At 41.4% G+C, this 26,554-nt stretch overlaps 1 protein-coding gene across 3 annotated transcripts in view; it reads left to right on the top strand.

The window, feature by feature from the left end:
* The window catches only part of Herc3 (HECT and RLD domain containing E3 ubiquitin protein ligase 3), a 90,999-nt gene that overhangs the window by 6,937 nt on the left and 57,508 nt on the right, over positions 1-26,554 (top strand). For all 3 annotated transcript variants that reach the window (XM_029478409.2, XM_021164472.3, XM_085840571.1), the window contains 8 exons: positions 5,151-5,405; positions 16,350-16,509; positions 17,207-17,283; positions 18,062-18,283; positions 19,161-19,252; positions 20,434-20,564; positions 21,697-21,857; positions 24,405-24,481. In XM_029478409.2, the coding sequence (XP_029334269.1) occupies positions 5,180-5,405; positions 16,350-16,509; positions 17,207-17,283; positions 18,062-18,283; positions 19,161-19,252; positions 20,434-20,564; positions 21,697-21,857; positions 24,405-24,481 (1,146 nt within the window). In that variant the 5' untranslated portion in view covers positions 5,151-5,179. The remainder of the gene's footprint in view (positions 1-5,150; positions 5,406-16,349; positions 16,510-17,206; positions 17,284-18,061; positions 18,284-19,160; positions 19,253-20,433; positions 20,565-21,696; positions 21,858-24,404; positions 24,482-26,554) is intronic.

Here is a 26,554-nt window from a genome sequence, read left to right as displayed (position 1 = left end):
GCTTGCATTTGGGGCATACCTGCAATACGCTGAATCCGTGTACATGGCCTTAACACCTGCACATACATCACCATTCATGTATCTATTGCTAAGCATATTTGAGAGGATGTTCATCATTATGTTAAGTGAGATAATGAGTCCTGCCTCTGTGTTACTAGGTTTCCGTGAGTTTCAGAGGAATAGGAATCGGTAGTTAGGTTGCTGTGGCCATGATGTTAAGACAGTTTAGGAAGTGGAGGTTGCCATTCAGTATTCAACTCACTCACTAGGACTGGGACAGACAGACAAATCTATCTACCTTTTCCCTCCCGATTTTAAAGAAAATCCGGAAAGCTCTCTAGCAACCTCAGATGCCCTAACAAAAATGACGGCTGTGTTGGAAACACAGCTTTGCTGTGGTGCAGGCTTGGCAGGACATAGCTAATGCTAGTCCTGGCCAAGGAGATCAGGAGTGACACCCAGCCTCTTCTGGAACTGTCTTGTCTGCAGAGCACCAGGTCTCGTAGGAATCACAGGGACATTTGGTGGTCACTTACTACATTATGCTAGGACAGTGCTGCGTTCTACACACTTTGTCCTAGAACTTAGTTATTCTGCTACCCTGGAGAGAAAGGAAACAGACCTGGGAGTCTCTACACTTCCTTCTCCAGGCTTCCCAGCCAGTTTGTGGCTAACTCAGGACTTGAGCTGAGTTGATCCATTCAACCAACCATTCAGAGTATCAATCTTTTACCAAGACTAAATGAGAAAAAGAACGAGCCATGTGTGACACCCAGCGAAAGTTGTCCTTTGAAAGCTATCTCTGCTTTTGGTTTGTGATTGAAGGAACGAGAGGCAGGAAATGGGAGCTGAGACTGAGGAGGTGTAGGCGATGGATTGGGCATTTTGTAGGGAAACAAAAGAGTGACCTTCCTTAATAGCCAGGGAGAGGCAGTAAATGTAGAAAAATGGATGAGCAAAGCGGAGAGATCAAAATGCCCAGTGGTGCACAGACTGGCTGATCCAGAGGTCAAGTTCATGGACACTGGCAAGAACCAGCTTTAGGGGTTCAGTTTAGAGTATGTCTGTAAGTGGAAGCTGAATTATTGGTGCGTGTGTGGGTTCTCCTCCTTTTGAGAGGGTCTCCCTGTTATTCAGGGTGGCCTCAAACCCATGTTTCTCCTGCTTTAGCCATCCAATTACTGGGATCTCCAGGATGTGCCATCATTCCCAGTTATCTGGATTCTCTTTAACACACTGAACCTAACCAGAAAGGTGGATAATTTCAGTGCCCCCTGCTGCCACTTTGAGACACTCAACCATATTCCAATTAGGAAAGGAACCCTCCTACAGAGATGCCTCAGGTTTATGTTACTGCTTAACTCTCCTGCAAACAGATTTTACTTGGCTACTTGAAGATTCCTTTAATTCAAGCAAGGTTAAGTTTTGTAGTTTTTGTTTTGCTTTTGCTTTTTTTTTTTTTTTTTGGACTTTTGCTATTTTTCTTCCTAAAATGTCTCAACTTGTCAATCGGAGGTCATGACTAAGGCTGTTCACCTAGGATTATACACACCCAGAGCACTGAGAGTTCAGCTGTGTGTCAAGCACAAATTCCTCCAAAGTCGCTTGACTCAGGATGCCAGCATAGTAATGAAGAGAGATGCCATGCAGGATGGGATGCTTGGACCCCATTGGTCAATATGTTTCATCGCTGTTGTAGACTTAACCCTGGGGGTTGGGGGAATTAGGTTGCTTGTTCATCACGGAACCCAAGCTAGACAAATGGCTGGGTGAATTTAGTAACTGGTGTGATGGTGTCCTGTATACACTATTAAGTGATTCTTCAGTACATCCAATACACTGACTACTGATCAGGGTATTCATTCTTTGTGGACAGTTCTGAGGACTCCTGGGAATACTGAACATTCAGCAGTTCATTGTAGGTTCCTGACTGGAGAGTTCAAATATTGAGTCTAAGATCAAATCCCCTGTTGTAACAGCCACAGTGTGAGTCTGGTCCTGTGATTGTTTCCCTTAGCACTCTGTCTTGTCTTTTCCCTTCATGCGTGCATATGTACATACACACATACATAGTCATTCTTTGGTCTTTCTGTATGTGTAAAATCTTACAAAAGATTAAACAGACCAATACCTTTGAGCTTCACTCAGAATAAACCCAAATTAAGTCTTACCTCTAGATGTTTTTAATGATGTAATTATTAATATTATCAGTCGGGAGTTTATTTTATTATGAGTAAAAGAAACACAATTCCAACAAAAGGAGATGCCCAGTACAATAATCTTTTAAAAAGCACGATTTATGTGATTATATAGACATAGTTGATTCTCATTATTTGCAATAGTTACATTTTATAAAGCTACTATGAACAGCACATTAGTGACCCATGGAAATCTTATTTCCAGGCAGACGCAGGAGAGGGTAATATGCTTTTGTCACCATGAATGTTGCTTTATGTGTGCCTGTTTAGTATATATTACAACTAATTACATGTCTCTTTATACACTAATTGAGGAGGTTTCCTCTCTTTTGGTCTGGGTAATGAAATGTTGGTATTTTAACTGTAAGCCTCTAAATGTCTGGTGTGAATACACAGCTGCTCCCTACAGTCTCTGTGTCATTGTCCTTTAGACTTAATGTAAAGATAGAAGAATTTTCTGTTTCTTTTTTTTTCTTGTTACTGATTATTAATGAACTTACAACTAACATTTTATTCATGGAGAAACTCACCTAAAACCGAATGTTCTTCTCACAGCAGCCTTCTTGCACCCAGCATCACTACAAGGCACTTCAGATGTAAGATTAAAGACAATTCTGAATGGCAGAATCAACAACATGTCAAGGCTAACATTTGAGCAGACTCTCAGCTCTGGACCTCTTGATTATACAGCAGACACTCTTAACTGCTGAGTCATCTCCAGTCCCCAGACACGTTTCTTCTATTGGCTAACCCCATAGTTGCTCATCTCTGAATTATGACTAATCTGTGCTCCGAGGGCAGATATATTTTAAATTTTATAATTTCATGTCTTTGTTGAAAGCTTAAAAATTCAAAGAATAAATTAGAATTACTATAGTACAGTTGTGCTTTGTATACTGACTACAGTACAGTCATTCCTACAGTATTTTTGTATTGCAGTATTGTAGGTAACATGTTACTTGGGTAGCAGGGTCAACCTGTGGATCTGTGTGGACGCTGGTGTCAGCGGAGCATAGCTCTGCAGCCTCCAGAGAAAGTGGTTGTTATGGTGATGACAGGAGGTAATAATAAACTATGTAATATTGCAGTGGCTGATAGTGTAATATCTTGGTGCTAATACAGTTATTGATAGGAGAGAGAAGACAAAACCCACAAAATATTAAATTGAAAAAATTGAGTGTGAATCAGCAATTGAGTTACCTGGGGAAGTTCCATTGTAAACAAATGTCTTAGCCTTGTCCTCTCTTTGCCTGTTTTGTACTTACAGGTTTTTGTCCCTTAATCTTAGCAGTTTATCAAAGAATAATACTTAAGGTTAATGCTTTTTCAGTCTAGCATCTAGGCAAGATATTAAACTCTTGGGAAGAAGCAATACTTTCTGGTCATGAAAAAAAATTAAATTCAGTTTTATATTTTTGTGCCTTAATTGAAAGCTTCACAGAATTTAAAGAATAAATTAGAATTACTGTAGTGCAGTTGTAAAAAAAATTACATAAATCAAGGATACAGTACTGTATCTGTTGTCAAGAAGGGTTGGAGCAGTAGACTTCATTGGATTATAATCTGTAGCCATTGCTTTTCCGGTAGGAGGAAGGAGTTGCCCATCTTAAAGCCTGCCTTTGCACAAAAAGACTGTCTGCTTTGTGCCCTTAGGCCCTCAGAAGTTAGTCAGACTTCTTCCTGTGGGCTGGTTGATGGGGCTGTCATGCTGTGTCTAGCCCTGTTGTTCATAGTGAGACTGTCTGTCATGTCCTAGGATCTGGCAGTGATTAAATAAGATGCCTGAAACGTGTGCACTACAGAAAGGTTAAATGCAATCTGAGTGTTTCTAGGGCTAGACTTTGGAAGATTTCCTTTAAAATCCAAATAAAGTGATTTAAATGGCAAACTCTGTTAACCAGAGGTCTTCTCCAGGGGTCAAGAATTGCTAGGGCAGGAAGCAATGTTTAACTCTCTGTCATTTGCCTACAATTCTTGGTTTCCTCATAGTCCTTAATCTTCATTTTAAGCTTCTGGTTTGTCTGTTTGTTTGTTTGTTTGTTTGTTTATAGAATCCCTCCCCACCCCCCAAGGCCTCTTCCAGCAAAGTTCTGGTTTTCCCCAGAGTGGTAAGGTACTCATGGTAAGGATGCCGAGGCTCACTAGATGTTTTCTTCAGTGGGGAATCACCTGCTTAATATTCGCAACTGTAGTGATAGCAAGAGCTACAGAACTTTTGAAGAACTGGCCACCATTTTCCAGAGCAGCCCTGCCATTTTGTGCTCTTATAGAAGGGCCCCATCTTAAACTGGTCACTTTGGTGTGTATGAACTGGTAGAGAGGGAGATTTTGTTTTCGTTTGTTTGGAAAAGCATCCTGCTGTGGGGACATATATTTTAAAAGCTTGTGGATCTTGTCAGCAGGAGTCAGTTGGCTAAAGTTGATAACCCTGCTGTCTGGAAGAAGCCTGTGATTTCTGGTGAAGGGGGTTACAAATATGACAGAGTTAAGTTTGAAGAGTAGAAAGGAGAACTGTCAGTTCTGGTAGACAAGTAGCCATGTCAGAGGAAGCAGGCCTAGATGGTTATAGAGATTGTTTCTGTGGAGGGCCCCACTTCCAGGTAGGAAGCACGACTGGGTTTACTCAGTGATGTGAAGGCGATTTATTTAAAATTGCCTTTTCAGTGCTTCTAAAACACAAAACAGCATCTTTCTAACTTATGGAACTACTTTGGACAATATTAACATGTTTTATTTTAAGATGCAAGGCGTGGTGACTATTAGGTGAGGGCCATTTTTAACTAACCCGAAAGTAATGGATTTTGTTTCGAGGTTTCATTCAGTTCTCTCATCCTTGGCTCACAGGGGAGGGAGGGTTGTTTTAATTGGTTGCATTTGTTACTTGATTTCTTCTGATGCTTTTAAATAATTTTTTCATAACCTCCCTTTTTTTTAAACAAAATGATTTTCTAGGCTATATGAGACCCTGAAGGATAAGAACAATGTTATGTTGGGGGTATTGGTCCCTGGGCCAACCAGGCATCAGCTCGAACCTGCAAGGAATCGTGGCTGAGCCCCAGGTGTGCCGCTTTGTATCGGACAGAAGCATCAAGGAAGTGGCCTGCGGAGGAAACCACTCCGTGTTCCTGCTGGAGGATGGGGAGGTTTACACGTGTGGAGTAAACACCAAGGGGCAGCTTGGCCATGAGAGGGAAGGTAACAAGCCAGGTAAGTGCCACCCCTGTCTTGCTTGTCATATACTGCTAAGACAATTGGTTGCAGCTCATTTCTTACCAATCCTCTTTCTTCAGGGAAGCTCTGGTTTCTTTAAGTAGTGCAGTATTCCCCATTGAACTGTGTCTAATTTAAGCTATGTAATGGGAAAATAGCCTTTCTTCTTTTAATCTTATTATACAACGTGCAAAGCACAATTGAGAGGTGATTTTTCCCTAGTAATTGAAAGCTAAGACATGAGGGTTTTAAACAAGGAATCCTCACGTGATCCTCAAGTTTCCTCCCTGATTTCTTCTGTATTCTTTTATTTCTGCAACGTGCTTTTGCAAAGCATTTGGTGCTGAGCACGCTGTGTGGGACGTCGTGAGCAGAGATGAGGATGCTGTGATGAGGCAAACCTGTGATTCTTGTGGCAAGTTCTCCACATGGGTGTTTGGGTGCAGACTTGTGACAGATACACTGGGGTGGAGTGGAGAGGTGAGGTGGGCAGAGCAAAAAGGATGAGTAGACTTTTGACCCATGAACATATCCGTGTGTGTGTGTGTGATGAAAGAGAGAGAGAGAGAGAGAGAGAGAGAGCGAGCTAATATTGACTGTGCCCCAGGGTGTGGGTGGCAGGTGTGTGTGTGTGTTGCCGAGTACTGAGTGTCCCCTGGGGTGTGGGTGAACAGTTGCACTAGTGCTGTGCTGAGACTGGTAATAGTGGAGGAAGGAAAGGCTAAGGCGGAAAGACAAGAACTCATTGGGGTTCTTATATCCATGCTTTTCACTGACTTCTGACAGCCTTTGTACATTTTAATACCTGATAGTCTACATCTTTTTCTCCTCGCTTTATCATTATAGAACCTAAATTTGACCTTAGAGTGGTCGTGCTGGAGCCTCCTTGACTGTGCTCGCAGTTCCTAACCTAGCGTGCTTGGGAGTCAGTTTCTTTGCTTTCTTGTTGCTCCTTCACTCAGTCCAGATCCAGTCTAGACATGGAAGCTTCACGAAAGAGTAGCCACTAGGGCTGGGGAGATGGTGAGGTGGTTGACAATCACTGCTTTTTCTAGCACCGAGGTCTGATGGCTTAGAACCTCCTGTAACTCCAGCTCTAGAGGACCCAGTGACCTTTTCTGGTCCCTGTGTTCACCAGGCACACACATGGCATATACTCACGCAGTCAAACATGTATGCACACAATTTTCTTTTAAAAGAAAAGACCAGGGGTAGTGTTTTGTTAACGTCAGCCTCTGTGGGCCTGCAGGGTCAGGAGCACCCATCTGTGTTCGTGTATCATGTGACCTGATTCATAGTGTTTCCTCTTCATTTACCTTACCCTGTGGTATGTGCATAGGCCCCTGTGTTGCCCTGCTGTTCTGGGCTCTGCCCAAATATCAGTCTTAATTTGCAATCGAGACTTCATGTTGAACATTTGAAAACAACAGACTACAGGATTGGTTTTAGACAGAATTTATGTGGGGTTTAATGGCGAATGCTTGTAGTCTTAGCACTTGAGAGGTAGAGGCAAGAGGCCCCAGACTTCAAGGCTGCATTCACCTATAAAGAAATTGCAGGTCAGCCTGGGCAAGGTGAAATTGTGTTCTCTGCCCTACATCATGAAGGGTATGAGTGTTCTCAGAGGGCTTCCTCTTGTTCATTGTCTGCCACCGAGTTCCCACTTGGACTGGGCCCACTAGGTGTGTTCATGTGGATGTAATTACAAATTTCCTAACATGCTTCCCTGATTCTTGGGATTTGTGGGGATGGGTTTGTAGGCTCACCTGTCCACCAATGTCCTTTTATACAGTGCATTGAATAAGCAGCGTGTTCAGTATTTGTTTTGTGCAGTAAAATACTATCAATGAAAAGTGTCAATAATTAATAAGTAAGTCATATTATCTTAGTATAGCGAGAAATTTCTGCTCTTTATTGATGGATGTCTCAGTGGAAAACATTAAAACCTAGCATCTTTTTCTATCTTCTCTTACAACTCACTGAGTCATATTAAGCTCAGTCACATCCTGCTTCTTCAGGTGAGAGGCATTGTCTATTGACAAGTGCCTACAGAGGGGTGTGGCAGCTCACAGCCTGCCTTTCATAGGGAATGTTGATGTTCAGACAGTAATTGGTGGCTTGGACTCACCTTACTCCGGTGGCTTTTTTTTTTTTTTTAAATATGTGTGTGTGTGTGCACGCACTTCATATGCTTTTGGCACATATCTGGAAGTCAAAATACAACTTTGTGGAGGATTTCAAGTCATGGAACATAGTACAGGTATTGCTCAGCCCTGTCTGACCCTCACGTCCATTCTGTGCTATTGTCTAATGCAGTGTCTCCAGGCCCTAACTCCAACGGGATGAATCTCTCTAGCAGATGGGAAACTTTGACCTTTCTCTGAAATTACAAGGCTAAGTGTCTGAGCTGAGAGTCTGAGAAATGGTCTGGTCTTTTTAACACCAGGAAAGAAATGTAGTCCTAGACAGGATTCTTTCTGAGCTTCAGATCCATTTTCTCTTTTGAGACTTCTTGTTCTGGTATTGTAGATTGGGTTTGGGGGGGGGGTGTGGTGGGAAGAGTTTGTTTTTAACACATATTCTCTTGTAGCCCAGGCTAGACTTGAACTTTATGTGAAACCACACATGACCTTAAACAACTGATCTCCTGTCTCTATCTTCCAAGGGCTGGATTATAGCGTTGAACCACCCTCATCATTTTTCACGGCCCTGCGTCTGGCAGGTAGCTTGACTCAGAGGCACGGGGGCACACATCTCATTCCATGTCTTTGCCTTAAAGCCTGAAGTGGCAGCAAATAGGAAAAGGAACAAACTTGGTGGCACAATAATGGCAGCCATCATTCAAAGACACTGTAATGTGTGCGAGTGGGTGCGAGTACAGTCTCACACGTCTCTGGAGAACCTCGGGGCACAGTTCTTGGGCCTCTGGAAGTAAGTGGGCACTGTAGAGCAACTCTTTATTTGCTTGTACCCAGGGTTAGGCCAACACCTGCCAGCACAGCCAGACTTGGGTGATTGCAGAAAACCAGAGAGCAGCACCAAGAAGGTCTTTGGAGTCAGCAAGGGCAGCTAGTCCTACCTGGGGTGTAACTTTGTGATAAGCCAGACTCCTAGGGAAATGAAGAGAGTCCAGATATTTCTGTTCTACTTTAAGCTAGTATGTTAATTATAAACTTCACAGCAACTATTGAATAGTGCCTCTGAATGGAGAGATGTGTAGGTGGGCGCCTCCCTCTATTGCTTTAACTTTTTCATAGGGTTCTAAATCTGGCTACCATTGGATTTATTTTTAATGATTGGAAGAAAGAGACTGAGCTTTCATGCTCCGTGTGCTTGTTGGGAATCCTTACCTGGAGAGCTACTAGACAGAGAAGGGCAGCAGGGGACTCTGGGTAGAAGTCACTAGACAGAACACACAGTACAGGGGTGTAGTCTTCTGTACCGTGGGAAGAGAAGGAAGGGAAACAGGGCAGACAGGCTCTCCTGGAGAGACCTTGCTTCCAAGGCATCACAATGGCCCTTCAAGTGGTACTGGGGAGGAAACTGCATGAAACCCCTTTGCTAAGAGGCTGTTTTGTGAAGGCCAGGTTGAGATCTCAGCTCATATCATACAGACTAATGGTCTTTGGAACTTGAAGGTACCTTAGAAATGAGTATGTGATGATGTGCCACAAGGCTTTGAGGCCATGAGGAGAAGAGTTGGAGTGGTTCTGTGGGCTCTTAAAGTCTTAGATGTGGAAGTCGTTACTACGCCCTTCCCCGGCTGCAGGGAATGTGAGACTGTACTGTTGTCTGTGTCTGCAGTCATTACACTCAGGTCGCCTACAGCACTGTGGATGCCGATGACTAGTGCAGCCCTGGAGGACTCACCGCTTTGCCTTAACAACTTTATATCTTGAAAATCCAGTGATCCAAGGAACTGTGAGTCAGACCTGAGGAGGAGGAGAGTTGGGCGGTCTCCGGACGGAGGTTTTCGGTTTGGCAGTATTCCTCCAGTCTGTCTAGCTAGCTGTCAGGTTGTTTATTTGCTTTGTCAAACTGGTATGACACATGGACTTGACTTTTTGATAAAGATACCCAATTTTTTTTTTTCTCCATGAGAATATGTGTAACTGTAGATGCCCTTGGGGCTCCATGTTTTCCTCAGACTGCCATTTTCAACCTCTCGGATTAGTAATGCACCCCAATCCCTGTATGTGACAAGGAGGGATGATTTCTTTTTCAAGAATCATTACTAGTTGTGTGTGTGTGTGTGTGTGTGTGTGTGGTGTGTATATATATATATATATATATATATATATATATATATATAGGGATATGTGCACATGAGTGCAGTTGTCCACTGAGGCTGGAAGAAGACATTAGATCCTTAGAGCTGGAGTTCTAGTTGATAATTATTGATGCCCAGCTGGGGGTTGGGAACCTAACTCAGGAATACATGCTGTTAACCTTTGAGCCAACATTCAAGCTGCAAGATGGGGTTATTTCAAGAATAGGCTGATTATTGAAAGTCTTGGCTATGGCTGTCTGCATAACTGTCTAAAGAGTGGAGATTTATTGTTTAGGGGTGTGTGTGTGTGTGTGTGTGTGTGACATCTGTTTGCAAACAGGCTAAGGACATTGAGGCTTGGGACAGCCAGGAGCTTTTTTTACCTAACAACTTATAAAACCTCATCCAAACCCAGTGTCCAGCATTCCTGGGCTCTGCCTCTTCAGTATCCTGCCTTTTCTTTCCTTTCTCCATCTTACATTCTCATATCAACCCACCCTCACTCCTCCATCATGGTAGTTCTGCTGATTAGAGGATGGTAGGATAATTACTAATTTATGTTCTTGTCTGTTCATAATTTCATAATACAATTTTTTATAGGCAACTTAATTTGTCCCTGAAAAATAAGTAATAATGGATGGACATCCTTTTAGTGAGCTCTGTAGAAACTGTTGTCTGTCCATTTATTGCCCTTCTGTTGCTTATATCCCGTTATCAGCATCTCACCTCCTCCTTCCTTCATACACACTGATTTGCAGTGTTGAGATTTTTGATGTAAGCTAATCCTTGTGTTATTGGGGATGTCTGAACTTGTATAAATACCTGCTAGCCTTTCTTCCTGTTTTGAATAGGCAGGAACTGTGGTAGGTGCAGCAAGTTTAATTGAATTTAACTCTGTTAGACTTCCCATTTCTGCAAAGACATCCCTGGAAACCTTTTGTAGAGAACCCGAAGAGTGACAGTTTATAACAAGTCTCTAATGCCCTGTTTGATTCATAGCTAGCGTTCTTTCTCTGCACTTCCTCATGGTTAGTTTCTCCCTTTCTTGTAGATAATTTAAGTCAATTCACACACTCTGTATTCCATTTAAGCACTCCCATAATGCCATCACTGAATGGAGTAGCTCTACTGTTTGATGAATGAGGTTTATAAAGAACATCTAAAAGCCTCAATTCCCAGAACTGAGGCTGCTGCTGCTGGAAGTTAGCCCCTCAGCTCGGGTATCTGGTTGCTCTTGGCATCAGAAGGATGTGACAGTTCTTGGTGAAAAGCATGCTGGCTGAGCTGAAAGGAGACGAGAGGGATCCTTTACTGGCTCCATGTTATTGAAGTGTGTGACATTGGTGTCAGAGGCAAAAGTCACCATAGGAAACGTCTCGGTTCAACACTGCACTGGTTAGGCTCCCGTTGTGTCCCCATTTGAATTGCAGGTGGCTGGGAAGCTGCATAACACTCCCTGATGGGAATGACAGCAGTCACCAACCCAGTGCTCATGCTGGCTGGTGTGTAGACTACCGGTTGATGGGATTGATCAAAAGTTACTACTTTCTACCTGTGATGTTATTCCAATTTGTTTAAAGACAGTTGAGTATTCTTGAAAAGCTATACTTGTTAACTAGCATCCATTGTTATGTGAGGAGTATTGGTGTTTTGTAATTAGCATTATTTTAGAAAATTAACCCAGTGGCTTGCATTGAAAACAAGAGGCTCTGGTTCCTTGTCATTGTAAGAGTGTTTATACCTGTTATAAGCTGTTATCATCTATGCTATGATTAGCTTTTTAAAGCACATTAATCCTCAGGCTGGCTCTAAAGTAGGTCAGTATTATTGTCTGAAGTATATGCAAAGGACAAAAGAGTTGAGTTTGGGCTGGCAGTTGGGATTTCATAGTTCTAGGATGTTTGTCCTCATACGATTTATTTTTATTTTATGTGTGTGAGTTAAATGCTTGCCTGTATGTTTGTGTACCACTTATATATCTGGTGTGCAAGGTCATAGGAATGCATCAGATCCCCTGGAACTGGAGTTACAGGTGGTTGTGAGCTACCGTGTGGGTGCTGGGAAGGAACCCACCCGGGTCATCTGCAAAACCAGCCAGTGTTCTTAAACCACTGAGCCATTCTCCAGCCCCAACACAAACGCCTCAGGTTGAATAGGTCTTCCTGATAGGGTTTTATTCTCAAGTTGTTTTTCTTGTTTACATTTACTTTCTGTTCATCCTTATGGAAGAACCAAAGAGGATATAAGCTTGGCCACAAGGAAGTTTGCATTTTTTAACCTACTAGCTAAAATACTAAACACAACCAAGGTATTTGTTAAAGGTATCGAGAGAGAGTTCTTGTTTCATTGATAAGATCATTAGACAACTGTTGGCAGCTACATGCTTTTTAAACAAAGTCCATGCACTTGTATATGCACACATGTGTGTTTAACTTTTCCTGGTTCCCTCATGTTTATCCACATGCACAAGGACTTCTTACCCTCTACAATAAATGAGATAAAGAAAGGAAGAAATGAAATAAATTAATGAAATAAATAAATCAAAATTGCCATTACTGCCACACAAAAAATTCAGAAATAAGAGGTATGTTGACCATCTGAAGTTATGGAACATTTCCAGTCCATTGACCAAAAGACACTGCTCAGAGCTGCTGAGAGGACATGTGTCCCATAGCTGTGATGATTGCTAAAGACCAGAGACTAGCACCTAGAGTGGCCTGTCTGCGACCTGGGTCACCATGGGGCAGCGTATTTTGATTGTTGAGGGACTTACCATGTAGTACACGATGAACTGCTTTAGATAACCTTTAAAGGTATAAATTCCATCCCCAACTGGTCCATAAGCTTCCAAAGAGTAGGGCTGGACTAAATTTGTTGTGTTTCAACAATATCTACATGAATGAGACTAATAGTCCAGTTACTCAGGAAATATCTGTTCAGTGACTTTCTCTCTCCCAGCAGTTATCAGCTACAAGCTCCTTAGTCAGGTTCAGGATCCTTTCCCTGCTCTATGCTAGACTTTTTAACTCAAGTGATTTTATGTGTGTAACCATGGCTGCTTTGAGTTCATGGGGTTGATATTCATGTCATGTACACCTCTAGCTCTTACATTCTTCCTGTCCTGTCTTCCGGGATGCACCCTCAGGCTTACCGGTAAATAAGTGTGTAGAGACACGTCACAGAGATGTCTCCTCTACGGCTGAGCACCCACACTCTCCTATCCTCAGCATTTTGAACAGTTAGTATTGTTTGGACTAACGGCTCCCCACCACAGTGAGAAGCTTCTCTGAGCCATATCAGAGCACCCAAATCTATGGACATAAACATCAATATTTAGAAGGCAGTCTGACAACAGGAAAGCAAAACATCATCTATAGATTCTGGCCCAGGGCCCATGGCTTCCCTAACCCCATGTGTTTTGACCATGTCTCTAGTGCCGGATATGGATTCCCTTCTGTGGAACAGGACTCAGGTGTGTTGTAGAATGTGGTTGTTTAAACACTCATGCCGCAGTTACACCAGTGGGCACATCTCACCTGGTATGTTGGTATTCTACAGTAAAGGGTTCAGTGTTGGCTAAGATCATTGGTAACTTTTCTTCCCAAGCAGCCTGCATGGCATTCATTTCCTCTATCCAGCTTCACCCTTCTACAGTTAACCTTTCTCTCCGTACCCCCCCTTATCCTCCTGAGCCCATTCACTGTCTCCTGTCACCATGGTTCTGCTCTATCTCTGTGAAATCAACTTTCATAACTTCCACATTTAGGTGAGACCCTGCAATGGTGATCATTTTGTGTCTGATTTGGTCCTCTAACATAATGTCTTTGGAGATCATCCAGATTGCCCCATACCATAGAATTCCATCCTTTCTAACGGCTGAATAATATTTTATTAGTAGTATAAATACTAAATTTCCATTATCTACTCACCTGTAGATAATGGAAATTTAGTATTTATACTACTAATAAAATATTATTAGTAGTATAAATTGGATGCTTTAGTATTTATACTACTAATTGGAAATTTAGTATTTATACTACTAATAAAATATTATTAGTAGTATAAATTGGAAATTTAGTATTTATACTACTAATAAAATATTATTAGTAGTATTAGATTGGATGCTTAGTTTGACCTGTACTTTGGCTAATGTATAAATCTGAATATGTCATCCCATTTTCTTCTGTCCTTCTAGACTCTTATTCTGTTCTCTGTGGCTTGAATTATTTTCTTATTGTTTTTAGAAGGGTTTTGGTTTTTGGTTTTGGGGTTTTGTTTTTTTGTTTTTGTTTTTTTTTTTTTTTTGTCTTTGACTAAGTTTAATTTGAGTTGTGATGTACTTATTTCTCAAGGCAAGTTTTCAGCTATTTTTCATTGAATACATATCCTGTGGCTTTCTGCATTTCTTTTTCTTCCTAGGGAATTGCAGTGATTTGTTCCTTTAAGGCTGCACTATAGGCTTCACTTCTGCCTTGTTCTTCCCTCTGCCAACCCTCTTTTGAGAGATCATTAAGCTGTCCCTGAACTTTCTTCTACTAAGTCTGTCTTTATTACTGGGATGGTAGGCAGGGGCACCATGCAATTGTGGCATTGACATTCATTTGTTTCCTTCCTCAATAAGTGAGTCTCTTCTTTGACTTAATTTTACATTCTTTTGCTTCATCTACTTTGGTGCTGTGGGTTGGTTATGGTGTGTTTTAAGTGCACACATGTCAATTATGTATATGGTACACTATGACCTGGCCATTGTGAAAAGTATTTGGATTAGTATAGCCATGTAGGTTATCTCTATTGCATGCTACCCTTGTCTCTTTCAGATACACATCCAAAGTGGTACAGCTGGATAGTGTGGACACTATCATTTTAGCTTTTTGAGAAACGTCCTCCATTGCTGTACTAATTTACATTCCTACTAACAGTATCTAAATGTCCTTGCCAGCCTCTCTGGCATGTTTATTGTTCTCTCAATGCTAGCCATTCTGACCTGGTTGGAATGGTCTCAATGTAGAAGTGGTTTGCCCTTTCCTATGACTAAAGATGAAACGTTTTTATTCATTGTCCACTTGAACTACATCTTTGAGAAAGGACTGTTAATTCATTCACCCACTTATAAACTACACTATTTATTTACCCATCTATTAGCTGAATTATTTATTCTTCTGGCATTTAAGTTTCAAAATTTGTTACATATGTTGGTGATTAATCCTCTACCAGATGAACACATGGTAAAGGGGTTCCTTTGTTCTGGGGATGAGCCTTTGCTGCTAATGGTTTGCTTTGTCCAACAGAAGCCCTTCCACTTAGATGCAGTCCTACTTGCCAATTCACTCCTAACCTGAAAGTCACTGCCCAGGCTTACAGCATAAAATATCTCCTGGCCTATGTTAACCTGCAGTAGATTCACAATTATGGATCTTACATGAAGATCTGTGAACTAACTTTTAGTTTTTTTTTTCTTCTCTTTTCTTTTCCTTCCTTCCTTCCTTCCTTCCTTCCTTCCTTCCTTCCTTCCTTCCTTTCTTTCTTTTTTTTCAAATGAGTCAGGGTCACATGTAGCCCATGCTGGTCCTTGAACTCACTATACAGCAGAAAATAACCTTGAACTCCCGATTTGTCTATTTCCTAAGAGCTGGGACTATAGGAATGTGTCACTATACTTAGATTAAGCTGATTTTTAAAAACAGGGCATAAGGTAGGGCTACTTGTTAAAAAACAAACAAACAAACAAACAAACAAAAAACCTCTTCCCCACTCTATGCTTTCAACATCTTTATTGAAAACTCAAATGATTGTACCTGTGTGGTTTATTTCTGGGCCTTCTCTTCTACATGCCTATACATGTCTGTTTTCTGTGTCACTGATTCAACAGCATAATTGGATGTCAGATGCTATAGAGCTTTCAGTGTTGCTTCTTTTGTTCCATACATATATGTATGTATAATGGGCTAGCTATGTAGAAGAAAATGCACCTGGAGAGTCTCATGTTAAGTGACATAAGCCAAACAACTTAGCCGAGTAGCTTGTGTTTTTTCTCTCATATATGAAATCTCAGTTTCAAAAAAAAAAAAAAAAAAAAGGACATGAAAATCGAAGGAAGACATCAGCGAAGAGGGAGGAATGCTAAATGCATGTAATGAGAATATGTATGACTAAAATCTTATATAGGTACGAAAATGTCAGATATATGATGAGTCCCCAAAGTTTAATATTTCTGCAAACCTACAGGTTTCATGGTTCTCTTTACAAAATAAAATTGCCTTGGGTGATGGTTGCTGTGGTTCACCTTCATTGTCACAACTGGATCTAGGATCACCTAGGAGATATCTTGGAGTATTTTGGGGGGTGTTTTTGAGGTTGAACTGAGGATGGAAGACCTGCCCTAATTGTGGGTGACACCATCCTTTAGACTGGGGTCTTAAAGAGTTAATAAATATGGGTAAGGGAAAAAGCCAGTAGAATGCTAACATTTCAGACTCTCTTCCCAAGTGTCAGATGTGCAGATTCACTCCTTTCACCACAATGCACTGTGCCCTTTTAGCTGGGTGCTGAATTAAATGTTCCTCCCTTCCTGGTTAGGTATGTGGCATGCAAAGAAAGTGGCTAACACAAGGGGGGCAACTTTTTTTGTTTCCAGGCTGTATATTTTCTTCCTTTATTTTGATCTCTTTCAGAACAAATTGGAGCATTGGCTGATCAGCATATCATACACGTGGCATGTGGCGAGTCACACAGTCTGGCTCTCAGTGACCGGGGCCAGCTGTTTTCTTGGGGTGCAGGAAGTGATGGCCAACTGGGCCTCATGACTACTGAGGATTCCGTGGCAGTGCCCAGGTGAGAATGTTACCCAAAGGCTTCTTGATTTGGATAGGTATCTTCATGTTGTCATTTCCTTTATGCTATAGATGTGCCTAGTAACAACACGTTGTGTTACACAGAAAATGGTTATTTTTAGAAATGTCTGTCTCAAGTTAATAAACATATGAGCTGGTCCAGAACTGAATTTGTTCTGGTGGACCAGTTACTGGCTGAGTTTCCAGCAACTGGTAAGTGTGTTGACTAAAAAAGGTGCCCCTTTTATCTCTTATACTTATTTACCTTGATCTGATGATCAGGAAGTTTTAAATTACTTTTTTTGAGGCAGGGTCTCATTTGGCCTATGTAGGTTCCTGGGCACTGTCAGCCACAGTCTGCTCCTTAGCATTCATGTAAACAGTCCATCATTTGGAGATCCCAAAGATTTTTGTATGCTACAATAATTACTTTCTGAATTTGAGGTGGCAGGGAGTAGGATTTTAGAAATGGGTCCAAGGGTGGGAGAATTGTTGTTTATTTTAAACAGTAAACTCTTAAGAGTCAGCCTAATGAAAACTGTAGTAGAATTTTTAACAGACAGGATTACATGCTTGATTTTTTTTAAGAGATATTTTAGACAAGATAATACTTTTTATCAATCTGTATAGTCGAGAATGTTTCTGATAATTGTGTTTCTGTGTGAATGCAAATTTAAGAGAACCCCTTTCTGTCTTAGGCTAATCCAGAAACTGAACCAGCAGACCATATTACAAGTTTCCTGTGGCAACTGGCACTGCTTGGCTCTGGCAGCTGGTAATTTATATAAATATATGCTAATGCTATGTTAATTTTAAAAGCATTACTCCCCTGCAGTCCTGTGTTATCTAACTTGAAAGCTTTAACAAAGGTGACGTTTATCCCTCAACCTCTGTGTATCGCATCCTTTCTTGGAGATGTGCATTGCTGTTTCGGCTCTTATGGAAAACAGAAACAAAGACCAGGACTGTGCCCAGGTGTTTTGGAGAATATAAAATATTTGCAGGACTTTATTTTAAAAAGCTACAATCTATTCTCAAGCTCCATTCTGCTATGAGGATTCCAAATAAATGTAAAATCAAGAGTTAGGGAAGCATAAGTCAGTGCACGGGCATACTGTTCTTGCTACTTAGACTGCTCAGGCCTCCATCCCAGAGCAGTTTGCGATTGCAGCTGCAGCTCCTGAAACAGTTCCAAGTCTCCTGGTTTAGTGTGGTCAGAAATAAGGTCACCTTGCTTAGATAGTGCCTGGTCACCAGCTTGTTTATAAGTGAATTTACTCAACCCTTTAGATTTACTTAACCCTTAACACTTTAGATAAGCGTTGATAGTCTTTGAAGGCCACTGAGGCTTGAGTTTACTTCTCTGTGGTCAAATGCTAATTTAGGCTTTCGAAATCTGAAAACACAGTGTCTCCTTTCTTTTGGGTGAGTTTGGTGTCTGTAAGGTAACTGACGAATGGTGTAACAGCTGAAGTATCTATCTCCATATGGAATCTATATCTATAATCTCTATCATTTTGTTTGGAACATCACTTGCCCTGTTGTTATTTCAGATGGCCAGTTCTTCACATGGGGGAAGAACAGCCATGGACAGCTGGGCCTGGGGAAGGAGTTCCCCTCCCAAACCAGCCCACAGAGGGTGAGATCTTTGGAAGGGATCCCACTGGCTCAGGTGGCTGCAGGAGGGGCTCATAGCTTTGCCCTGTCTCTCTCGGGAGCTGTTTTTGGCTGGGGAATGAATAATGCAGGGCAGCTAGGGCTCAGTGATGAAAAAGGTATGTAAAGTCTTTGTATATACTCCAGTTCCAAACCATGCTCATTTAACAAATGCTTGTTGTAGACTTACTGTTTGATAGCCTAGTGCTAGGTATTGAGGGAGCAGCAGTGAAAGAGACAGGACATCTGTGACTTGACTGAGATTATTTCTGGCCAGTGGATGAGAATAACAAACAATAAATAGTGTCACATGGCTTTGGAGTAAGCTTTGTGTTTATCACAAGTTTGTCAGGAAAGGGCTCTCTGATAAGAGCACATTCAAATTGAGTCCTGTGGGAAACCAGCTAGGAAGTGGGACAGGTAGATAACTTGGTGAGGAATGACCCAGTCAAAGGGAACAAGAACTAACTGGAAGAGTGGTGGGGAAGCAGAGGTAGAAGGAAGGGAGGCAGTGTGGGCACTGCTACCAAGGACCCCTAGGGTACAGTGAGGATTTTCACTTCCTTTGTCAATGAGGGGAGAAGAAACTAAGGGTTTTGAAGAGAGGCGTGGCCTAGTTTAAGTCACCGGTGGATCAAGGAGCAGGGATCTGTTGGAAGGTAGAAACAATAGTCAGGTGTTTGTAGACCTTAATGATGATGATGCTGTTCATTGGCTGTGCAGTTGGACACAAAGAGAAGGGTGGAAGGATCAGGTTGCATGAGTGGGGCAAGGAACGATGGCGTGAGCTGGAGTGGACAGAGTTAGAGAATTTAGGAGTTAAAGTTTTAAAAATTAAATTTAGATTTTGTCAGACTTTTCGAGTAGAGTTGAAGACTGAGATATGAAATGGATGTGAGTCAGGAGACTGGGGGATGTAAAATTCTTGCTGCTTGTTGTTTATGTCTCATGCAAAAAGCCAAGGGGAGTGACATGCTGACACTTAATTTATCTTAGACCGAGAGTCTCCATGCCATGTGAAGCTTTTACGCACACAGAAAGTCGTCTATATTAGTTGTGGAGAGGAGCACACAGCAGTTCTCACAAAGGTGAGGAGCTTAGGGGGCTGGGCTGTGGGCGGCGGTGAGATGGGCAATTTCATACGTCGCAGAGTAGCTAGCTGTGGTGGAGGTTACTTTCCTGGACTTGAATTTTCTCTTTAGCCTCGTTGTGATTGTTTTGGGAGGAGTAGAGTGAAGACTGTTTTTTTAAAAAATATGTCCATGCTTTCCTCTTGGAAACTCTATATTTTCTAGGTAACATTTAAAAATAGCTCAATAGAAATAACTTAAAGGTATGGTATATATATATATATATATATATATACGCAAACACTACCCATTCTTTGTTCTTTAAAAATAATCCATTTGAATATATAAAACAAATAGTAATTTAATTGCAAATAGTAATTTATTAATTACAAGTAGTAGATTAATTGCTTCTAAAAACACTAGCATACTAGAAAGAATAAAAGTCTGTCCTTCCTTCCCTCTCTCCCTCCTTCCTTCTTTCTTTTTTTGTGATTATTTTGAGACAGGGTCTTATGTATAATCTTTATCCTGTCATGCAGCATGCATTAGTATGATTTTCAAGTCCTGTCTCTACCTCCCAGGTACCCGGATTATAGGCATGAGCCAGCATGCTTGGCTTGAAAATGTCTTTTCATATTGAGGACTTGTTACCATATATTGATGTAGCATTTATTCAAGTACAAATTTAAAACCTTTACTACAGAGTTTATCGAGCCTCGGTTCCTTACATATAAGTGAACCTGACAAGTCCTGCTCATTTCACCTGCTTTTTTCCTTTAAAACTTTTGGCCTCCTCACACATTCCTGCACTTAAGAAAGGGGTCACCTGGAACCAGAGTTACCTGTGGTTGTGAGCTTTGGATGGTGAGTGCTGGGAATAGAACTCAGGTCCTCTGAAAGAGCAGCAATTGCTCTTCCTAAACTACTGAGCTAACTCTCTAGCCCTACATCACCTCGCTTTTACATACTCTTAAAATCTCCAATGGCAACCACTCCTTTAAGCAGTGTGGACCCATTCCCTAAAGCTGTAGTCTTACATTCCTTTATTCTTTCCCACTTAAGGAATGTTCTTAGAAAATGCTTACGGTCATCAGGTGAGTGTAATACCTAGAGCAGACCGGTGAGATGGAATTTTATGAGTTTTAGCGGACAGCCCTCAAACTCAGTTACCGAGTCACCCAATGCTTGTTCCTTGCTAGAGTGGGGGCGTGTTTACCTTTGGTGCTGGCTCCTGTGGGCAGCTTGGACATGACTCGGTGAATGATGAAGTTAATCCGAGAAGAGTCCTGGAGCTGATGGGCAGTGAAGTAACTCAGATTGCTTGTGGCAGGTGAGTGTCCCCAAGAGCTTTCTCGTGGTAGTGATGGTAAAGAGCTGCAGAGTGGATCTGGCGGTGGGAAAGCCTGTGGGCTCACTGAGCCACTGCCATTTAAAGAAATATTTTTGTTGTTGTTTGTTTTCTCCCCACCTCTTTAAGATAGTACTGGTCAGTGTGCCCTATTCTGGCCTTAAACTCGGTATGTAGCGGGGGCTTCCTCCTTTTACCTCCTGAGTGAAGGGACTGCAGGCACGTGCCACAGTGCACAGCTTTGCTTTAGGAAGTCTTAGCTGCATGGTCACCTGTGTAGGGAAAGTCAGACTGAAGTAGATAGGGAAAGGAAGGGATTTAGGTAAACAGAGGAGCAGGAGGATATTGGACCTCTTACAGAATAGAGAGGGAAGAAATGAAGAAGGAATGTGACAGGTGCTTACTTGGGCCTGTTCTGTTTTTCTTTTATCCCAAAGGGAACATGTGGCAGGTTGTTAATCTCTTTTCACAGATTTTCACTCGATCTGTAGGCACATGCATGACCTTTGTCACAGCAATACAACATTGTAATCTATGTTTGGGCTGGTAAGATAGTTCAGTAAGTTACAAGTCTGCCCACCAAGCACATGAAAAGCCATCTGTAATGTCAGCACTGGGACAGGCTGGGACAGGCGTGTGTATTCACTAAGCTCACTGTTGAACCGTGTAGTTCAAGAGACTCTTGCCTTTAAAAAGGTTCAGTGAGAGATGATCTTTAAATATACGGAGAAAATTACTTCTGGCCTACCACTTCTGCAGGTATGCATATGCACATACACATGTACAACCTCCATACTCGCAATTATAATGCGCGCACACACACACACACACATACACATACAAACCATAAAATCAAATTATAAAAAACTTCTCGTTTTAAGCCAGTTTATGCTTTTGTGTTGGACCACTTTCAAAGCTGTCATGGGTTTCAGCCTCAATTAGCCATGCCTGATGGGGTGTCAGAAGTTAGGAGTCTGTTATAGACACAGGAACCAGGATAGGCTCCACAGGAACCCCTAGGAATTTCTGTGATTTTATGTGAAAGTTAAAATCTCAGGCCAAGCGTACATTGTCGCCAGGAGGAATTCTGCCAATGAGTTCATTATTCCCACAGACAGCACACTCTAGCCCTTGTGCCTTCTTCTGGACTCATCTATGCATTTGGTTGTGGAGCTAAAGGTCAGCTAGGAACCGGACATACATGTAATGTCAAGTGCCCATCTCCCGTGAAGGGCCACTGGGCTGCCCACAGCAGTCAGCTTTCAGCTCGTGCCGGTAAGAATGATTTTCATTGGAATTATATTTTTAAGTAATCATAACTATTATTTTGATATGTATTTGTTACTTGTCTTGAACTTCTATAGAGGGAATAAACAAGAGTTTTCTTCCTTCCTTCCTTCCTTCCTTCCTTCCTTCCTTCCTTCCTTCCTTCCTTCCTTCCCTCCCTCCCTCCCCCCTCCCCTTCCTCTTCCTCCTCCCTCCCTCCCTCCCTCCCTCCCTCCCTCCCTCCCTCCCTCCCTCCCTCTCTTCCTCCTTCCCTCCCTCCTTCCCTTCCCCCCTCCCTCCCTCCCTTCTTCCTTCCTTCCTTCCTTCCTTCCTTCCTTCCTTCCTTCCTTCCTTCCATTTTTGTGTCTTTGGATACTTATCAAATCATTTGAGTACTCACTCTGCATTAAAGTCTGCAATCAGGTGCCTAAAGAACAATCAAAGATGCTGGTATCAAAGTGCTTGGCAGTGTATATCTTAGTGTTGTTAGGTGGTGAAAATTAATCTTCAAAGTCATCATTGATTGCTTAACAAATTCCATTACCATAGCAATGGTAATTTGTTTGCTAAAAAGCAAGCACATGACTATTGGCCATCACCCTCTTGTCAGGAGCAAAGGACTGGTCTCCCAGGAGGTTAGGGAACTTGCCTAAGATCTAAGTAATTCTAGAGGCAGGATCTGAACTCAAATCTGCCTCATTCAAAAATCCGCGCTCTGCTTCGTATCTGGTGATAATGGGATGAGACTTCCTTTAAAAGATTCTCTTGAGAAGATTCAGCAAGCAGACTGTTTACTTCATTGGAGATTAAAATTAGATAGTTATGTGTATTGACCAACTTCCTCATCCTGAAATCATACATCCAGAGGTAGAATTGGAACTGCAGAGGTATTAAATAGAAGTATAATTTAATAATCAAATTTAATTTTGAATTCTAAGCTAACAAATTTAGGGCTTGACAATGATTTAAATAATAACAAGTTCTCTTACTTTATTTGTTTGTTTTTGTGAAAAGCAGAGAAAAGAGATTCACTCAATTGGGCACACTGGGAGGAGGAAGCCTTGAAGGGTCCAGTGACCCACAAGTTCGTCTTTCTCCTACCTGGATGCTAAGAGACTTAAGGCCAGGGAGTAAATAGTCTAATCTTTGTAAACCTAGCATACATCACCGAGATGCTATAAACCTGTCATTCAGCAAATACTTATAGGACAGATATGTCTGAGATGTCATAAGCTTAAAATATAAAATAAGAACTATTGTGCGTTAGTATTCTACAAAGCAAAGAATAGCTTGGCGTCTTCTTTGTCATTTGTCAGTATCTTTCGCTAGGCATTCTTCTCCTACTCAGAATACATATGTTGAGCAAATGTGCTCCTAGATTTAATGGTGCATGCTTGTAATAGAGACACACCATAGGATTGCAAGTCCTAGGTCAGCCGCCCAGACATTAAGCAAGTCAAGAAACTCAAGTTTATTTGAAACCACACTTTTAAATAATGGATTCACAATCTGGCTTGACTTAGGTGGTTGTAAGCTTATGTCTGTATGTTTGACAAAATATGGTGCAAATAGGAAAATTTCCAAATTTCATGTCATATGCCATGTATTCATGAGCCTTTGTGGTAATGTGAGACCACAGGGAAAGACACTGAGGAGTCTTACAGCTAGTCTTACTGTTGTTGGGTTGAGTTTGTCAAGGGGAGGGCTGTGAGGGAGTAGGGCTGTTACCTGGAAGTGAAAATTCATGTCCGAGGAGGCAAACCATTCAAGGCGAATATATTGTGTGAGAGAAGGGAAAATGTATGGGGAGATGAAACAGCATGAGAGATTAGGGTTATTGGAAGAAGTAATCATTCATATGTGTGTGTGTGTGTGTATGTATGTATGTATGTATATATACACATATATACATACATACATACATACATACAGGTAACGCTAAACAGAATGGGAAGGGGTGAGTGTGTGTGTTTGTGTGTGTATGTATAATAGTAAAAATTAAAAAGGGCCATAATTTCAAAAGGGAAGGTCAAGAGGGCACATGGTAGATGATAAGGGAATAAAGGGAAAGGGGGAAATGCTGTAATTATTTTTTAAATTAATTTTTTTCAATTTTTTTTAAAAAAGAGCAATTAGGCAGTCTTAAGAATATCTCTGATGGGATATCAACCCCATACTGGGAAAAGAGGTCCTCATATTGCTAGCATCATCCTGAAGGGGATAGAGAGGGGTGTCTGCAGATGTGTGATTGCTACGCATTTATAGCAGTGCCCATTTTAGATTTCTGGCTGGTAGCATGACGGAGTTAGCATGAGAAATAGAAACAGGGTCAGGGTTAGCTGGCTGTGAGAGAGGCAGGCTGGGAGGGCCTGGGCACTATTTCATATGTTTATTTTTAACTGAACTAGAAACAGTCCTGGGCAGGGAACCAGGAGGGCCTCCTTTCTGCACACAATTAAAACAGATAAGCCCTTCTGAAGCACATTTTGGAACATCAGGACAGGATGGAGGGGAGCAGCCATTGACAGACAGTGTGTTTGAAATGCTTTTTGACAGATCGCTTTAAGTACCGTGTCGTTAAGCAGATCTTCTCTGGAGGGGACCAGACTTTTGTACTTTGCTCCACGTATGAGGTAAGATTTTCTTTTATCATGTTTGAAGTAGAATGATGACAATCATTTTTTTTTAAAATACCTACACAAAAGCTTTGTCGATCTTTGTTTCTTGTCAATGATTTTATCTTTTTAATAGAATCAAACTAAACAACGTTATCTCCACTGAACTCCTTTGGATTGCTAGTAATTATCTTGTCCTTAACATTGTAGCATTCTAATTTATAGTGTAGAATTATTTATTTTCATATTTGTTCTAAAAGAAATTTAAGGGGACTTAAGCATTTGTGTTATTATTTTTCTGTTTCTTTACTGTTAAGTATCAAGGAATTCTAGGCATTTGATAGCTTACTGGGTTTCATTGTTTGGTGTGACCAAGTATATAATAAATATAGAAGCGAGGTATAAAACAGTTCAGATTTTTTTAACCATTTATCACCTGGTTATGATAATACACCAAGATATCCCTTCACTTGCTCCTGCATCACTCTACCAATTAAGGCACAAAGAACAAGTTGCATACATGGGCATAGCAGTACACACTTGTAACCCTGGTTCTTACCTGTAGAGACAGCAGTTCCAAGTTATCCTTGCCCAAGAGGCCAGTTTGGGCCAGCCTGAGCTACATGAGACCCTGTCTCCATGGGAAAGAAAAGAAGAGGAAGGGGAAAGGAGACGTTGCCTTTCAGGATTCAAAGTCTGTGCAGATAAAAGATTATGTGGCATATATTTAATTCATTCTGCTCTTCATGGTCTAGGGCAGCCAGCTGAAGAGTGCTGTTTCTCTTCCTTCTCATAATCCTATTTAATAAGCCCTGTGAGTGAGTGTGAGGGGGGGAGGGTAGCAAACTCAAGGCAGTAATTGAAAAAGCCAGAGACTATTGGAGAGAACAGCCCCTGTGGAAACAAAGGCCCTTTCCACGGAGAAAGTCTCTCCCTTGCTCTGACACCACCATCTGTGTCCTTAGTACCATTCTGTGACTCCATAGGAAAGGTGCTGGCCAGGAATGCTGTGCAGCTGCTCAGCCATGCTGCAGGTCAGGAGCCTGTGGGAAGCCATGCGGTTTAGCTGTCCTAAGGCAGATTCTGCCTTGGGTTCAGCTTTATAACTTCACAGAGAAATTCTAAAGGGAGCTGAGGTTGTGTCAGTAAAATAAATGATAAAAACACAGGGTCTCATTCATAACTTTTTTGTTTTCAAGAAGTAGACTTGTAGGAATTTAACTTCTGAATGAAACTGACTTAAGATTCTGCCTTTTGTAGCTGTTCTTGAGACAAGGTTCTTCTGTGTAACCCTGGCTGTCTTAGAACTCATTCTGTAGACCAGGTTGGCGTCAGCTTCTGCTTCCTGAGTGCTGGGATTAAAGCTCTACACCACAGCCTCCTGAGAACTTGACTTAAATAATAACCAACTTAAATTTCCTTCCCTTAGTGAACATACAATATGATCTATACAGCTGAGTTGTAAATATACTAGTAGTTTTGGGAATGGAAAACAGCCTACTGATTAAAGAAAGTAAGGTATACGATAGCGTTAGTTAGCTGGTAAGTTAAAGTTTCAACTGGTGAGAAGTGTCCCCCATTAAAGTTTTAGGTTCACAGTGGAATGTTCCTCCCCTCCACCTTGAGAAGGTAGCCAGGCTCACCTGAAGCACACAACTGGCCTTTGCCTCAGGCTCTGAAGTGCTGTCTTTGTATCCGTGGCACTCCTGACTTTTCAAGTATAAAGTCATAATTATTTACATCTTATTTTACATATATGTTCTTATGTATAATATATATATTCTATATATAATACATATGTACATATCTTATATGTATATAAAATAATGTGTGTATATACATATGTGTGTTTATATGTACTTACATACACATGCACTCTAGATGCTCATTAGATACAGAAATTGAAAATTATATTCTTACCTAATTACCTCTAGTTACCTTATCACTACTTTAATATGCGAAGTGACAGCCAGAAAAATCATGTTTCAGATTCTTTTAGATTTTGAAATATTTCCATATACATAAAGTATCTTGGAGAAGGAACCTAAGTCTCTATAAGAACTCATGGCAACTCCAGTACATCATGGTGAT

This window comes from Mus caroli, unplaced genomic scaffold (assembly GCF_978045245.1).
Source record: "Mus caroli unplaced genomic scaffold, Mus_caroli_1 scaffold_7, whole genome shotgun sequence".
Taxonomy (NCBI): Eukaryota; Metazoa; Chordata; class Mammalia; order Rodentia; family Muridae; genus Mus; species Mus caroli.
This window is presented reverse-complemented; position numbering and strand designations above follow the sequence as displayed.